This window comes from Eleginops maclovinus, chromosome 2 (assembly GCF_036324505.1).
Source record: "Eleginops maclovinus isolate JMC-PN-2008 ecotype Puerto Natales chromosome 2, JC_Emac_rtc_rv5, whole genome shotgun sequence".
Taxonomy (NCBI): Eukaryota; Metazoa; Chordata; class Actinopteri; order Perciformes; family Eleginopidae; genus Eleginops; species Eleginops maclovinus.
The window spans coordinates 4,921,526-4,938,583 of record NC_086350.1 but is presented as its reverse complement, the minus strand read 5'-3'; the positions used below and the strand labels follow the sequence as shown (position 1 = coordinate 4,938,583).

The window sequence follows — 17,058 nt, the reverse complement described above, 5'->3', positions numbered from 1 at the left end:
TGCAGAGGAGGTCATGTTACTGAGACGTGCATGGTGTTTTTGCTAACAACATGACAGGACACATGATTGCATAAAAGGGCAAACGTGTTAAAAAGAACATGGAACACATGGAACAAACTGTACCAGCCGTCAAAGCATCAGGATGTCCGAGGGAGAAAATACGTAATCTTGTTGAAGTGCCTATATTTTTCCTTCCCTGCAGGTGGGATGCCAAGATGTTTGAAACGCAACGTCACCTCTTTAAGTGCACTTTTAGTGTAATGGCAGTGTGTTAGCTGGAGTCTGACAAACATCTTTCATCCAAACAAAAGTGCACACTTTTTAACTTTGGATCAACAGATGTAAATTCACTAAATATATATAGGAAGTGCTTTGTCATAGTCTGCATGAATCACCATATATTTGCATTACATGCTAAAAGTTAGTGAAATGAAATGCATTTACTTGTTGATGCTTTGAGGCCATTGTTTTGTTCTTTAAGCTAAACCACTTTCCTGCTTCCTTTAAAAACTAGGACCATAATGTGTTGCTGATTTCTGCTTCACAACACTTTTCTTTTAGTTGTTTGTATCATGTTTTTTTTTCACAGCATCAAGGAAACACCCACTAAACATGAGCTGTGTGTAATCAGTAAATAAAAGAGACAACAAAACATGTTTTAATAATGATAATACAGATACAGGGACATAAAATAGGAATTGGAAACACCTGCAACTAAGAAAGAGTCAAGTTTCAAAATTCAGCAGCAGGAAGAACACGTTAGAACTTTTTAAAATCATTTAAATCAAATATGAAAATAATATCTAATTTGCCCCCCACTCTCATTATTCTAGTTTGAATAGTAAAATCTAGCTTTTATATTGTCTTTTTTATTCTCTGTCTCCGTCAACATATGTATTTTTTAATTGTATTCGGCATCTAATTTATTGCACCAGGTTCTACAATTTGGAGATCACTAAATAAGGGCCACGTCATTGGAAAACGTCCTAAGAACAAGTAGAAAATGTCCCCAAAACAAGCCAGCTCTCTGCCCTGTTTGTAATACAAACACAAGCCGGCAGACCAGATCAGAAAAATGTTTTCAAGATGGCACTGAATGAATAATGTTCCACTTCTGTGACGTAAATAAGACTTTATTTACATCTTGGCACGGCTATTCTAGCAATGCGCACAGATATGCAGGCCAGTATGATAAAATATCTGGTACCATATTTGCTTTGGAAAGAATCCTTTCTGCCAAAGGATGGCATCTGCTGAGTGATTCCACCAGCATGAAGAACATTATGGAGGGCAGCATGTTTGTTTTTTTGCGTGTTTGTACTGTTTCTGTCCCACAATTCACCACACATTTACCCTAATTACAATTTGATGAATCTGTTGATATAGCAGTGGATGTATGGCGACCACTTGCCTGGTCACTGTCAACTTAAGTATGCAATTAATTCCAAAATGACCTGCTGAATATGTTTAAACCTTCTTAAGAATTACACGAAAATGTAAGAAAAGGGCAAACATAAATGATGGATGAACAAGAGACAACTTTGCTGCTTATAAGGTTGGATCTGTACAGTGGTTGGCCATTTAAGGGGACATCGCTCTTTGGTTGTCAGGCACAGCTTCTTGGCCTCTATTCTCAAGCTTTCTTTAGCTTATCGAGATGACGCATTTCACTGTCTCCATTATGTCTTGTGATTTACTTTTTATTTAAACTTGGGAATAAATAAATGATGGTGATGATGATTCTTAAGTTTTCTCTTCAAGCTATACTTCCAGGACTCTGATGTCATGATGGACAATACATTATTGGACAACTCGACATGGCCACTATTACTAATAGAGAGTGTAATTTACCCACTGATTAAATACTTTAGACATAGATATGTTGGAAGTTTATTAGGAATCATCCTCTGGGCAGCAGGAAGGGCACTACATCCAACATTGTTTAAGACATTTCTCTCTGGAACTCAGGAGTCACTGTTCAATAACAAATGTGAAAACAGGAGAAACACCCGGACAAATGTTGTGGTGCAAATGTGAAAATTCTCTCATTGCAGTTACGTTGCACACTTTGACCCCTGGCCCTGACAATGATTACTTTTGCGTGTGTTTGTGTATGTATGCAAATTTATGCACACAATATTTGTGCATTCATGTCCTAGCAGCAGCAGCATTCTCCTCAAAGCATCCCTGACCTACATCCTGGTATCATGACTGGGGGGGGGTGTCTGGTGTGGTAGGACACAGAAAGCAGAGTCTGGAACATTCAGCTTCTTTTATCCCTGTCTCTCTCTCTCTATTTCAAAGCTTTTCTCAGCTCTTCATCTCCCCCTGGTGCTGCAGAAAAGAGGTGAATATGGATGCAAAACAGAAGGTGACCCACATACCTCCTCTGCCGGTGTTCTATTTCCCGAAATCTTTCTTTTTATGGTTTGCCCTTCAGCCCTGAGGAGTTGGTGGAAGATGAAACACTTGTCCTGTCCATGTGATTTGACAAAATGTCCTGAAAAAAACTCAGTGTAGCTCAGATGATACTGCTTTTTTTGTTATGATGCAAACATTTTCATTATACACTCGGAAAGTTCATACTCAATTTCATTTATTATATTTATATATGTTGTTGAAGTTGTAGACCAACTACTATTACATTAAATATGATTCTTTTCTGGTCAAACTCAGAGCATCATTCTTTGCTTAAAACATGAGAAAACATTGAAACCCCAGTGAGAAGACCCAGGCCTCCAGATCAAAGCCAAACATCGCTCTGAATGACTGTTTTTCCATTTTAGGCAGTGACACAGAATGGTTGAGGATGCCAATCTCTTTATCGCATTGCTTTACTTGGCAAATATAGCATGTGATTATTCATATTTGAACAAACATTATAAAAATAACTGCCTGAGTCCTTTACCCAATTTTTATTTTATCTCTTTCCTATTAATAACACCCGGAGCAGGAAGACTTGATTTAACCTTTTTATATTTGTACCAGTAATAGTTGACTGGTGCCTTTATTCTTTCCTACATTATACTGCAACGGCTGCACAACAAATTCCTTTGGCATGATTAAAATAATAATGTGTTATCTTATTGACTTCTGACATGTAGCCGTCTCAACTTAGCTACCTTGATGTTTCCATTCTTATTATAGCTGGTAATATCTGGTCCAATCTGTAGTGTATATTTGGAAAAATGTCTTCACACGTCTTTGCACTATGGTGTGTCTGGATCTATTTCATACAGTATATGGTCTGAATACAACAGTGTTACACAATGCTAGATAAATATATAACTATATTAGTTCACTTTCTAACTCAAAAAATGGCAGAAGTATTTAATTGATCCTAAAGTTACAGGCCACATATCGAAAAGACGGCTACACAACGCGTTTCCAACAAGTAATGTTTGCTTTTAGAAGTTAAATGCCAGTTGTGTTGTCTGTTCATTTGCCATACGGTGTAGGTTTGATTGACAGTGCCGTCCCCAAATAAGAAAGTCAACATGAGATTTGTAGCGAACCACCGTGTAGTTTACGCCTTGTTTCGACCAATAAGCTTGATGTTATCACGACATGTAACCAATCACAACGAAGGGGTGGGCTCCCGTTCAAGGAGCGCGAACGGTTAAGGACAGAGACGGCCACGAGAAAATGGCGAATATGGAGGGGTTTTTCTACGGGTATAACGTCATATTTTAATCTTTACGCAATTTTGAAAGCTTTTTAGATTCAGTGGTGTTTAAAGTTGTACATTTCGGGCACGGTTAGTTCATTTAACGGCGGGCGCTACTTGTATTTCACACTAACGGAAGCTAATGGGAAATTAAATGTTGTTGTTACTCTAGCTAGCTACATTAGCATAATAGCAGGAGACATGAAGGTGCCTCGTTAGCAACGAAATGACCAATACATTAATTGTTTTAATGATTGAGTAAAAGGACTCTGTCACACTTCATCTGAAGTCATGGCTTTACAAAACTTGGTTTTTGTCATCGATGTGGATTATGGAGATCACGAGTCAGGAGAGCAACTGGATGTCAACAATCATCTGGTGAAACGAGGAATATTACAAACTCTGCTGCATTTCGGATACAAATATGGATTTGACAAAGTGCGCTGGGGTTATAAATTCTTTCAATCCAAGACTGGCCGCAATGCAAGCCTCATATCAAGGGGGTCAGACTTCAAGGAACTCCGCCACAAGACTTTTGAGGACTTTGAAATAGAGTTTGAAGCCAAGTTTGACGTGAAGGATAAATGTTGTCTGTCGCAGCAGAAGCAGAAATCCAATCATTCTGCCTCTGTTCACAATGCACTCAAAGAAACCCTGCTGGACTTCCAATGGGACAGACCAGACATCACCTCTCCCACAAAGCTGTCTCTCAGGCCGAGGAAGTCGATCCAGGCTGGAAAGCCCAGTGTTTCACAGGAGGATGAGATTTCCAGCAACGGGAGGAATTTGGTGTTTGTTGTTTCGGAATGTCCACGATCCAGGTCACAATTTGTGGATTATCTTTCTCTGGGAAACAAGGACCTTCCAACAGATGTGACGGAACACATATTACCCAGAGGCCTGTACGACATGCTGGTTCAGCGACAGGTTGTGCTGCACTGGATTGACAGTAGATCTCATCTCCAGGTGAGTACATTTACTGTGCTGAAGAAGTCAAAAATATAACCATTAAGCCCCCCAAAAAGAAGTGCACAACTTTGACAAAATCACAATACATGTAAATCAGTAAGTAAGTATAAATCATTTGGATAAAAATTTTGTTTATTTGGACTTTTCCTTTGCAAACCCACCTTAAAGGATTTAAGTTAGGTTCCTTCTCATGTCACAGGATTCCTGAATTTAGTTGGGATAAACAGTGTATATGTTTTAAAATCTGCATGATCGATGCATTAATCTACTCTAAGATCATAGTTGCCAGTGTGACACAAATGTAATTTTTCCACTGACTATAGAACCTTTGATCTTTTGTCTTGCTGAAGGTCATGAGGTGTGAGGATCACATTGGCGCTGACAAGCTGTCCGAGGTCCTCGCTCAGCTGGGTGGCAGAGTGATCCCTGTGATTGCTCTGTTGAACCTCTGCTACACTCAAAAGGAAGACTCAGGCTTCAGCAGACAGACCTTTGCATTCAAGTCCAACGTTGGATACCTACTGTCTTCTGAAAGGCTCCACCGCCTGGCTTTTCCCGTCACAGGTGGTGTTATGCAGTGGGAGCAAGGTTGGTAACATGGAAATGGAAACCTAGCAACATCTGTATGACTCAGACATGCTCTAAATAGTCCAAATGAGTACACTTAAGTTAGGAAAGACCTTTAATTATTCATGTTTTGTGTTTTTCCTAACCCGACCAGGTGACTTGACACAGAGTTGTGGCGTCATGATTGAGCCAGTGTCTCGCAGACACCGGCTTCTCCCAGAGTGGGTGGAAGTGTGTCTGAAAGCAGTTCTGCAGGACTGGGATGCCTCTTCACTGACGCAGACCTCCACAGAGTCGTGGCTGCTTCAGTGCTCAAGCGGCAGTGAGGAGCAGGGAGCTGCTGCTGCCCTCCAGCACCTCCTGATGGAGCTGTCGTCTCGTGCTCTGCACATGGTGAGATCACAGGGCTGTCATACACAAGTGTGGTCTCCATAAACAGTTATTTGTATTTATCTTTTTCTTGAACATACTAAATCACTAGTCCTCTGTCTTGCTTTGACACATTACAGGAAGAAATGCATTAATTACATTTCCTGTTTGATATCAGAACAAGTTTAAGGACAAAGTCAAAATAAAATATCATCATTTCACAATAATTGTGATTTAAAGGGTGTAGAGATACAGGGGTTGGGAGAAAACTTGAATCTGTGGCCATTTGATAATTAACTTTTTCTTCTTTTTGTATCTTTTGCTTGTTCTTCCAGCTGTCCGAAGTGAAAGACAGCGGCCTGGTGTATTCGGCTGTCCTCTCCCCCTTGTCTCACACTACAGCTCTGCTCACCATTCTCCAGTCTGGAGTCGCCCAGAACGAGCAGATCCTAACCAGTGAAATCATTGCCCCTGCCACAGCAGAAACCTTGGCTGAACTGCCCGATGTTGTGAGCAGTGTCCTGGGTGTAGTGTATGACATCATGGCGGAGGATTGTGACACTGTTGAGGGTGAGGAAAGAAAATGATTATTTAGGTTGACATGGAAAGAAGAGAGCCTGTCCCCTCCAGTTGATGCATGGTTGTTCATTTCTATTGCCCTTTTTAATTCCTCAGACCTACCTGAGGATCATAAGGTACCTGAGTGGGCTCAGCAGGAAGTCAGCCATTGCCCGCTGACAACAGGCGTGTTGGAGTGTTGGTTCCCTCAGTCAGACCAGTCGGGAGTGAGTTCCCATTTAATGGAGTCGATGAGGTAAGACTTCACTTTAATTATAGAGTTTGTTTATAGTGCTTTGAAGGAATAATTGTAATAAACAAATTCAATCTTGAAACAAAGTAAGTCCTGATGTTTTACCTTCTTTGTTGCAGGTTGCTGGATGCAGTGCCAGAGCCAAAAGAAGAGGGGGAGTTGTCTGTCGTACAGCAGGAGCTGATCGGTGGTCTGGCTGACTTGTATCAAACATCCAGGGGGGCAGATGCCAAGAGGGGCAAGAAGAAACGTGAGAAAACCTCAACTCAGTTTTTTGCATATATTTTGATCAAATGTGTGATATTTGTAAAAGCAGAGAAAATAGAAAAATAATTCCAGTTTTTTTAAGAATTCGACCTGAGGGAAAGCAGCAGCTTTTTCTCATCATTTCCCGTCTCTGATCTACAGGTGGCGCCCAGCGTACACCGGTGAAGCAGAAGATGAAGACCATGAGCCGCTCTCTGCAGATGCTGAATGTGGCACGGCTGAATGTCAAAGCCCAAAAGGATCAGGCAGAGGAGGAGCAGCTGGGGGCCGAGGGAAAGGGCTCTGACAGACAGGGGAAGAGAAGGACCAGTAACAGGAACAAATCTGGAGGAGTGAACACCATCAGTAAGTGTTAAAACTGTCACCTCTCCTGCTCAAATATCACCCTGATGTTGGGGAGAAGCATATCTCCTTAGGTTCTTAAATTAAATAATGTCTCTTCTCCTTTTCTTTAGCTTTCACTAGTGAGGAGGAGCTGCTGTCCCATCTGAAGAGCAGTTACGAGAAGGCTTTGGCAGAGAGAGACTCGTCCCTTCTCACCGGTGTCCAGCAGCTCCTGTTTGCTGTGAAATCCTTCTTTGGGACAGGGTCCGACCTGGAGGTCAGACACGTTGCTTTAAATGAGCCTTAAGCTTCTGACCCGACCCACTTTCATCTTAACAGCTGGTCATTTCCTTAGTACATTGGGTACACAGTCAGATAGGTAGTTTTATCAAGATACAGTGTGCATGTCCACAGTAGGAATAACAGGATAAAGAAAACCTCTTATCTAGATCTTAAAAGTATTCAGTGCATCACATAAAAGAAATTGAAGTCCAATTGGACAGTCGTTAATTTCCATATCTGAAATGTTGTCTTCTCAGGTAAAGACCTCTCAGATTGTCCAGCAGCATCTCCTCAAGACCAGCAAATCCATCCGACAGCTGTATAGCACGGCTGCTGATGTTGACAGCAAAATCATAGAGTGAGTGCTTTCTATCTTTGTGTTTTATCTCAGATATCTAAAAGGTGTCAAACTCAGCTCATTGCCACTTAAACACCTTTCTGTGGTTATAATGGCTCTTTTCTGGGTTTGTGTAAGTGTGTTATTGTCTGGTACTGGAAATAAGCCATATTGCGATTGTATTCTGAAGTCAAATGAACTCTTTATGTGTCAGTAACACTGGTTGTGTCGTCTAGGTGCAAGCTGCAGGCGTTACTGAGGCTGGAGTTATGCAGACTTTTCTCAGCGAAGCAGTCTGACTCACTGGATGTTGATCAGATGGCAGAGGAGGTAAGATTCTTGAGGTTAATCTTGCAAGCCTTACAGTGCCTTTAAAAGTGTGGAAATCATGTCAATGGAATCAAGCCCTAATTAATTGATTGCATACGTAATCAACACAGAATAATACATTTTATGACTGCTTTGCAATGTTTATTTATTTGAAATGCATTTATTTCACAGTAGAGATTTCTTTGCACTCTGACCCGTCCTGTTCCTCAGGTGGCTGACATGCTCAGGATAATCTCCCTTACTAAAGACGCAGTTGTCGTAGAGAGGTTCCTTGGAGACGAAGTCCTGCCGGGGTAAGTGTGAAGGGCTGCAGACTCAAATTACAGTTAAAGTCAACGTTTAAATAGTAGCAATTTGTCCTTTTTAAGAGATACTGTATTTGTATTTACAACATTATTTAGAATTCCCGTACACGCAACTTATTTTATTACACACTTTTGTTTCTTGTTTTCCATAAATTGTTAGTTTTTAAAATCATGACTGTTAAAAAAATGTAATGTTTGAGTTAGGGTTAACACTTCAAAATTGAATCCAAGGATTTTTCCTCTGTGGTTGTTATATACTCTGGTGTTCCTGTGTCCTGGCAGGTTCCTGACCGCTGTCCCCAGAGTGCTGGCAGACGTCTACCACAGTCTGGGCACTCAGCTCCCCGAGGCTCTGGTGGCTTCTCTGCCTGCGGACTTCTTCAGCGACGAGTCGGTTACTAAGGACAGCGTCTCTCCTTCGGCCTCCTCCCCTCCCCTCTCCACACACAGCCTGCTTTCAGATAGCAGAGATCACCTGCAGAGCCTGAGAAATCGCTCCCCCGGCAAGAGGAGGTGAGGGCAGGCTGCCGAAATTACATTTGAGCAGTTGTGAAATTCAGGAATTTAAATAAATGTCAGTAAAGATGATGATGTTGCTATTCGAGTCACTGGAATGGAAACAGTAATTGCTCAATTTTATGATAAAACCATGACTTACTACTTTTGAAATTTTAGGAGTGGGATGCTGACTCGTCACCGCAGTATGACTGAATCCTCACAGAGTCTTCGCCAAATAGAGATCCCCAAAAGGACGACAAGAGCTGTAAGATGATGATAGATAATGAATCTGATACACAACTTTGATCTGCTAATGTTTTTTAAAATATTGTTTTATTTTGTCATTTCTTTTCATTCAAACTGTCTTTATTTTCATGCTGCCAAGGACCCCGATCACATGGTATAGAGCACAAACACAATATACATATAGAAAACATTGTTTATGGTTAAATAAAAACATCTATTACTTAAACAAATGCTTAATTTTTACACACAAAGATGCAGATCCTCTGGTTCTTTAGGTGTTATTTAAAGTCAAAACTTTCAAAGGTGGTCGAAATTATCGTAGGCTAACTGTGTTTTCCTGTGTGAAGACCATCACTATTAAGAGACCTCAGAGGACATTTGCTCATATGTTACATGATTATTATAGCTTTCTAATCCAGATTATTTGACCATCTTTATTGTCTTCTCTTTAGTCCAAATCAAAGGTCTGCGTTGCTTTGGAGAAACCTGCTGCACAACCTCCAGCTCCACCTCAGAAACAAGAAACACAAGGTATGTTCGGTTTTACAACTCATTTAAAAACAACTCCTCTCTTATACCAAAAGGCTTTTGAACGAAAAAGCACCTGTTTGTTTCGCTATTGAGCATTTGTAGCTTGCTTCCTAATGAAGAACAGGGACTGTGGACAGCCAGAATGTCCTGAAGTAGTGTCTAAAACATCCTAAAACCTTAAACCCCTCATGCAGAATAACCCGCTCAACAACTGTCCAGTAGTTTGGAAGGACAAGGATCTTTAACAGACTAAATTCCTGCTGAAATTAGATTTTTTTTTTTCACGTGACGCAAACTAGAAAGACTCTCGAGGGTCTTCTTTTCAAGCTGACAGGGCATGATTGTTTTCTACTTAAAGATTGAGTCCTAAATCCAGACCTTATTTCTGATTGTCCACAGAGGTGACGAAGGTGAGAAGAAACCTGTTCAATCAGGAGATGGTTTCCCCCTCAAAGAAAGCCAAGCTGCCGAGGAGCAAGTCTGTGTCTGCAGTGGAAGGATTGAAACGCAAACGATCTGCAGAATCTGAAGGTAAACTAATGCGTTATTGCAAATTGAATAAAAAAACATCTGCTGTAAAAGATTTAATGAAAGCTGAATATTTATCTGGAGGTATCCCAACCTTTTTATTTCAGTATTCATGCATTTAACCTTAACGTTCAGATAAACACTACTAGATTAAAAGACAAACAGTTTCTTAGTCTATTTTTTCAGTTATAGGAGTCTGACAGACCTTGGATGTGTTTAAATGTTCAGTTATTTATCTCATAGCAATATCTTCCCTTTCAGAGCGCCACAAACTTATGACAAAGAAAGTGTGTGAAACACCGCACCACAAGCAAGGGTCAAACCGCCTCCTATACCGGCAGAAAATGGGACGGTATGTATTTATGAACAGTTTGCCTTTATTGTAACTAAAAGAATGATCTGAAATTGCTAATTATCGTATCTTTAAAATGTTTTGGTTTGCAGGAGATCTGTCCCATCTGAGGAGTGCATTGTGGAAGAGTCGCCTGTAAAACCTGCAGATGGTACTTTATTAAATAGTTGTCTTTCACACACAGTGTATATTTACATGGAGTAAGAAGTATATCCTGTAGTTGTCTTTTGTTTAAGAACAAAAGAAAGTGTGTGTTGTTTCTTGAAATTAAGAATAATCAGAGATATAAACAGAAACTGAATCCAATATACCTGGAAATACAATTACCCACATTACCTATTAACTCATTATTGTGTATAACAATTTAAGATTAGTTATGATTAGGATAAAACAAATTGGATACTCGTACCATAACTTACTCTCTTTTTATTTTATTTTTTGCATCAGACCTAAGAAGGAGCCCAAGGATAAAGAAGTTTGCTCAACGACAGTCGAACGTCTTCTACTCCAGTTCTCAACCTCGCTCCCGTAACCTGGAAAGAGCTCTCTCTGCCTCCCAGCTTTCTCTCAGCGATGGAAAGATCAGTGGAATAAATGTGAAGGCGGTTCGATCCCCGATGAGACTTCTGTTCGGGGCGGTTGCGTCCTCCAGTCGTCTATCTGACCAGCCGACTGCAACCAGGGCCACCAGGTCCCGCCTGTACACAGATTCTAGTGTCTTTGAGGTGAGTTCTCTCTTTCAAATAACCAGGGAGAGTTTTGTTTGGCAAGAGGATATTGAGTTCATATTAACAAAGGTGACTATATGTCGGGGTTGTTGTTACCACTGCCTCCAGAGGTGTTGATTATTGCAGGTTTATTGACCTTTTTGTTTGTGTGTTTGATTTAGAGTCCAAATAAAACGCCGACTAAGTCACCTGGTAAACATGGGAAGACCACGCATGGGAACACGACACCCAGAACTCCTAAGACCCCTCGAACCCCAGGATCCCTCAGAACCCCACCTCGATTCAGGATGCTTGTTTCCCCTGCTGCACAGAGCCCTGTAGCAGGCAGCTCTCGGGAAGTGGGTATGGCTCTGAGAGGCAGTCCTTTCAGATCTCCAGCCAAACAGACTCTGGTGTTAGAGAGCCCGCTGAGGAGCCCGCTGAGGAGCCCGCTGAAGGGTATTCTCAGGACTCCGATCAAGACCATGGGTGAATCTTCTTCCGGGTTGCATCTTCTGAATAGCCCAATTTACCATACTCCCAAGAAAAGCGTCACATGGTCTCCATCTCCTCGAAAATGTAGAGTGGCAGAGACCAATGGTACCTTCAAGGTGCCCGAGTCGCCTAGCGTTGCATCTCGCTCTTCTCCGAGACTGGGCAACACACCGAACATGTTCTGCAGTCCGGTCAAAAGCACAAACACTAAAAGAGACATTTTTAAGACTCCAGAAATGAACTGTCAGGTGAGCCTGGTAAGGATGTCTGAAAGTCCAAGTAAAGTACTTTTGATGTCCTCTGAAAAACCGAACAGGATGAAAACACCTGGAAAAGTAATGCCTCCTCCACAATCCACACCACCTCAAAACCGCGACGCATCACCAAAACCCAACACTAGAACTCAATCCAAGAGTCCTAGTCCGAATCACATGGTGACTCGTTCTGGACGAACTCCAGCCAAACATTTAAACATTTCATCTCCATGTAAGCCGGTCTTTGCACCAGCAGAAGGTACTACCATTTCAGAAGGACCAGACACGTCAGGAAAGTGTCCAGTAGAGTCCTTCAGAATCCCCAGACACAACCTGAGATCCAAGTCTGGTGAGAATCTTACCTCGACACTAAACTGTGAGCTTGTGTTAAAGGACATGCAGTCCGATATAAATGAGGAGGTAGAAGCAGAACCTTCACGAACCTCTGTAACGGACTCTAGTCCCCACGCAGATTCACAGCAGCTCGACTCTTCACGTTTTAACTTGGCATCCACAGACGATGAGAGTATAGAAATCGTCGATGCTGCAGTGGTCAAGACTCAGTTCAGTGGAGGCATCAAGATGCACATCAGCTTTTCACGAAAGCCCTCAAAGTCCGGGGAAGACTTTTTGTCCAACATGTCGTCTCCTAAATCACGTCCGGTTACACCGAGCCAGAGTTACGGTTTCCGGCAGACCCCCGACCGCCAACAGAGGGAAGCTGCAGCTCGTTTGGGCTACGGAAATGAATCCGCTCGAATTTCAACCCCAAGAGGTCCATCAAAACATAATCGTCAAAAGAGCACGGGCACTCCCAACCCTAAGACTTACCAGGTAGAAATGGAAATGCAAACATCGGGACTTCCTAAGCTCAAATTCAAACGCACAGACTCCATGAATGCGGGCGAATCGGCCTCAGATGGAGGCCCTCGATCAGGAGCTTGGAGCCCCATAGTCGGTGTGAAACCTCCCCAGCTGGATAGCACCTTGGCTTTGTTCTCTAAGCACAGAGATCCGGGATGTGTCTCACCCTCGCTCTGTACTCATGTCACCCCGGCAAAGAGCACGCCTGGAAAAGGTGGAAGCGTCCAAACGTTCATTTGTCAGTCCTACACCCCGACACGCTATCCTGGGGGGACAATGTCTCCAATGGCAATGGCAGACATAATTCCCCTCACTCCTTCACCACAGAGCGGAGGTAGAGTCACTCCAGACAACTTGAACAGCTGGCCCCGCAGGAAGAGAGCTCAGGTTGGGGTGGGTGGAGGCAAAGATCGGAGCCTGAAGATGGAGCCTATGCTGGCGGAGTTGATAGAGGAAGCTGAGCTCGGAGTTAGCAGACTGCAGGACGTTGAAGACACGGATGAGCCGCCAAACGACGATTTGACCTCCAGACTGTCGCCCCTAGCTGGAGCAGATACCTCTCCTCTGTCTCCGATGGAAGGCTTGTGCTGGATTGAGAAGCTGGCTGGTGCTGATCCTCAGAGAGACGACGAAGACATCCTCTGGGCCACTGGGACGGGAGATGTCAAGTCAGGTAAGCTTCTGTTCACACCTCAATGCTTTCATTCTGGAGGGTAACATCGGTGCACCGGGTCAACACATTTTCCTTTCGTGCTGTAAACCGTTGTAATACCAGTTCTGTTTTCTACATCTTGACAGTAGCGACTCCCCCCAGCTCCACGGCGAGGAAGCCGGTGACGGCGAGTGGGATTCTGGCCCTCACTCACTCTCCGCTGTTGTTCAAGGGCAAAGCAGGCTCTGCTAGTAAGAGGACACCAAACTGTAAAGGTATGATTTCAGTGCTCTGACATGGTAACAAACCAAAGTCTCACATCTACAAAATAAAAGGCAGGGTTTGAACACCCCTCTAACATCTTTACAAATCTCACCTACATATGAGTGTATAAAGTCATCTTAAAACTATACTGACATGCCCATCCTCTCACTGGAACTGTTCCTTCTTTCCATACTAACCAGTTAGAAATCACTTCTTTAAGCAACTACTAATTTGAATTTATAAAAATACCGTGAAACAGTCACAAATGGATAAGTAAATCACAACAAAACTCATCAACTATTTTGGTAACAAATTCTTCAGTAAATTATTGTTTGAAGTGGAAAATGCCCCAAAAATAAGGTCCTGGCCTCTCAAACTTGCCCTTTCTTTGCTTTTCTTTGTATTATCTATATTAAATTGAAGATCTTTGGGGTTAATAAAATGTAAATACATTACCTCTGTGGAAATATAACTGCAATTATTCTCTATTTTCTGGCATTTTACTGACAAAGGTCATTGCATAATTCATTGTTAATGAAGCATTGGTAAGATATGTTGGACTGACCACATATTCTTGGTCATATCATGTACTTTTTACTTGAGGTGAGCCCGTAGGTCATTGCCTTAGCATTCTTTGACGAGCCTATTAGCAAAAATGAAGAAATAACCTGATAAATCCAAGGAATTTGACATTCCTCTTATACTACATGCCAAACACTCCTCCTTTTTTCCTTATATCTGTAGATGAAGCAGCATCAGGGAGGAGGATAGAGGTTGAAGCAGTGGAGGTTTCTCCCTTCAGCCAGCCCATCAGACATTCAAACACAGGACGGTCCTACAGCAGGAAGAGGCTGCTGCACTGAGCCTCAGAACCGTCTGGAAGCAAAGCAGAACATCGTCCGTTCTGTTTCACTGTGAACTTATGAGCCTTTGTCTGCGAGCGCTTTTGATGGCAGATCTGAAGGATGTCTTTCAAGCGCCACTTGAAAGGCAAGAGCATGAATGTCCCTCTCTGTCTCCACTAACACTTTCCACCCTCATATTTTCTGTCCTAACCAGATGTTTCTGTTTCAATCAGGAGATTTTAAGATGATAGATATGTTTAGCTGTGAGTTGTAAAGCTAACGGTTCTTCAAGATGTTTAAAATTGTTCCTATTAATGATTTTATCAAAGTCCAAGTCTCTCTGAAGCTGAAATGGTGATGTTATGTCATCAGTGTTTTTTTTAATAAGCAATTTTACAATCAAGTCTAAAGCCCAAATGTGTTGCTATGAATATTCATGTTTATTTATTAGTTTGTCTTTGTCATGATCTTGGTTTTTATGTGAAAGGTAAGTGCCTGATGATTGATGGGTATTGTATTGTAAATATCTCATGTTGCAAATACTTTATGTAAATAAAAATCTGTTTTCTTAATTAAGTCTGCTTCTACCGGTTGCTTTGATAATTTGACAAAGGGAAACACTTTGCAGAAATGCAAACAGAAAACATGTCACTGCTCAGGTGTCTCCTCTTAAAATGTGACTTTGATTGGCCTTTGTCCAGAGTTTAGTCTCTACTTTGCAGATCTGAAAGCTGAACATTTCCCCCACCCTTGCAAACGAAACAGCTTGAGCTCTGTGATGTCGTAAACAGGACCGTGACTCAGCAGCAGCAGCTTTAAAATCTTGCCACATATGAAGGATTATGTTATGGTCTGAGCTCTTGACTTCTCTACAACATTAACATTGTTGCTCTGTACTTCTATGACATTCTAACCATTTCCTTATGGTGGACCGTACCGACTCTGAGGGATATTCAGTGGATCAGCTAATAGATGCAGATGTATTTTAACATTAATCACTTATCACTCCCTTATTTCACCGCTTATTTTAAGTTCATTTCTTAATTGCGACCATTTGCTTCAAAAATATTATTTTGTAAATGCAGGATCTTTTTGTTAAACTTTTTCTAAATAAACGTGATGTATTACTCATGTTTAGCATTGTAACAAACGCCTCTAGGTAGTTCTCCTGTGTTTCAGTGTCGTAAAACAATAAAGCAAGTGCAAGTGAGGTGAATCCTTTTCATAGGCTGTGTAAATCCTGCACTGCACGTTATTCCCTCATATTGTTACATCTTTTATCATGTAGGTAGTTGAAGTCCAGTAAAGTAGTTCATCATTTGTTCAAATACACCCTGCTGTGTTATGAACTTTGATCTGAGTATTGTATGCCCACTATTTCCTCTATAATCCACAGACTCCTAAACATAAGGAGCTCAGGCGCTCAGTGTGTAACAGTCTGGCCTCTGTCTGCAAACTACAGCCTGAAGTGGACCTGTAACTGACCAATGAGTTCATTTTAAAAGTGTTTTTTACAAAGAAGAGGCACATTAAATCTTTATATCACCATGCAGCTGTGAAAATGCCCATGGTATATGTACTGTTTTGATCCACATAGAAGAAAAAAATGTTTACCACAGAAATCCTTGTACAGGAGTGAAGAAGAAGCAATATAGTGAGAAGTAAATATATACATACACTGCAGGCTAAGTACAAACTGAACTTACAAAGAACAGCCTTCATCACATATACATATCAACAGTTCAAAGATACATTTATTGTATACAGTATATATAGAGCTTCCATAGAATACACAATTAATCCACAATAAAGGGGAAACACGTTAGACTGTAATAAATCAACACAGGATAATATCTTCATTAAGCATGTGCAGTTTTTTAATTCAAAGTTTCAGTGGGAGTTTCATACGTGCAAAAAGTGCAGGATGATTGAAAAAGACCAGACCAGGTCACTGTCTAAAACTATTTGATCTTTTTTTATCAGCCCATCATTTGTAATACTTCAGAATCATATCAGGACGAATGTGAGATCAGGGGAAGCACCAAATATGTTGTACTTGTTGTTGATGCGTATGGTTGCTTGGAGGTCACAGATAGTTAACCTACTTTGTGTTACTTTCAGTGATAAGAACTTTGGAAAAAGAAAAGTGAGTGCCTCTACTTTCTCCCTGAGAGTAAAGCCAAATCAGCCATGACTCATAAGGAAGTTCCAGTAGGATGACCGGATTGACCTTGTGATAAACTGTAAAGCTGAGAAAGATGACTTATTCTTAAAAGGAACAATTCATGACTTCATGAGTGACTTCATTGTGTGTTTTTGGCCTGTTGGTAACACCTCAGCGGGATATAACGCATTTTAAAGGAGCCCTGTTCACTGATGTCCTTCAGTTTTCACACCACGCACTTCTCTGCCACTGTCAACCGCCAAATTCAGATACGTGACTTCCGGTACAATGCAAGTTTCAAAATAAAACCCTCATCACCTTTTAGTGTGTGCATTTAAATTACAATGCAAAAATAGAAAAACGGAAATGTTTTAAAATACTATTTGAACCATTGCCTTCTTAAGTATGATTAGATTCATTCACACTCTGA

General features: G+C 41.4%; 1 protein-coding gene and 1 long non-coding RNA gene across 5 annotated transcripts; one reads left to right on the top strand and one right to left on the bottom strand.

Moving 5' to 3' along the window:
* Positions 1-3,645: 3,645 nt before the first annotated feature.
* ticrr (TopBP1-interacting, checkpoint, and replication regulator) lies at positions 3,646-15,040 on the top strand. Of its 3 annotated transcripts, none has more exons than XM_063876868.1 (22): positions 3,646-4,633; positions 4,987-5,224; positions 5,358-5,596; positions 5,908-6,142; positions 6,248-6,386; positions 6,503-6,633; positions 6,792-6,995; positions 7,106-7,251; positions 7,514-7,614; positions 7,830-7,923; positions 8,134-8,216; positions 8,511-8,741; positions 8,904-8,991; positions 9,112-9,126; positions 9,425-9,503; positions 9,903-10,034; positions 10,293-10,383; positions 10,476-10,534; positions 10,831-11,108; positions 11,273-13,376; positions 13,505-13,630; positions 14,364-15,040. In XM_063876868.1, exons 1-22 carry the CDS (start codon positions 3,959-3,961, stop codon positions 14,480-14,482), a joined length of 5,607 nt encoding a protein of 1,868 aa, XP_063732938.1. In that variant the 5' UTR covers positions 3,646-3,958; the 3' UTR covers positions 14,483-15,040. The 3 variants fall into 3 exon arrangements, with proteins under 3 accessions (XP_063732938.1, XP_063732930.1, XP_063732948.1); XM_063876860.1 differs by having other exon boundaries at positions 13,502-13,630; XM_063876878.1 differs by lacking the exon at positions 9,112-9,126 and having other exon boundaries at positions 13,502-13,630.
* Positions 5,382-6,841, bottom strand: LOC134860045 (uncharacterized). 2 transcript variants are annotated; one of them, XR_010165187.1, is made up of 4 exons: positions 6,489-6,841; positions 6,254-6,397; positions 5,985-6,133; positions 5,382-5,587 (listed from the first exon to the last, which is right to left on the bottom strand). It is a non-coding gene; the product is annotated as an uncharacterized LOC134860045 (long non-coding RNA). The 2 variants fall into 2 exon arrangements; XR_010165188.1 differs by having other exon boundaries at positions 6,272-6,397.
* Positions 15,041-17,058: the final 2,018 nt, after the last annotated feature.

Bases quoted from the DNA above. Each gene is read 5' to 3' on its own strand.
- ticrr (XM_063876860.1), top strand. From the start codon at position 3,959: ATGGCTTTACAAAACTTGGTTTTTGTCATCGATGTGGATTATGGAGAT. The intron at 6,634-6,791 runs GTGAGAAAACCT...TCTGATCTACAG, and splicing joins CAAGAGGGGCAAGAAGAAAC to GTGGCGCCCAGCGTACACCG. The intron at 10,535-10,830 runs GTACTTTATTAA...TTTTTGCATCAG, and splicing joins GCCTGTAAAACCTGCAGATG to ACCTAAGAAGGAGCCCAAGG.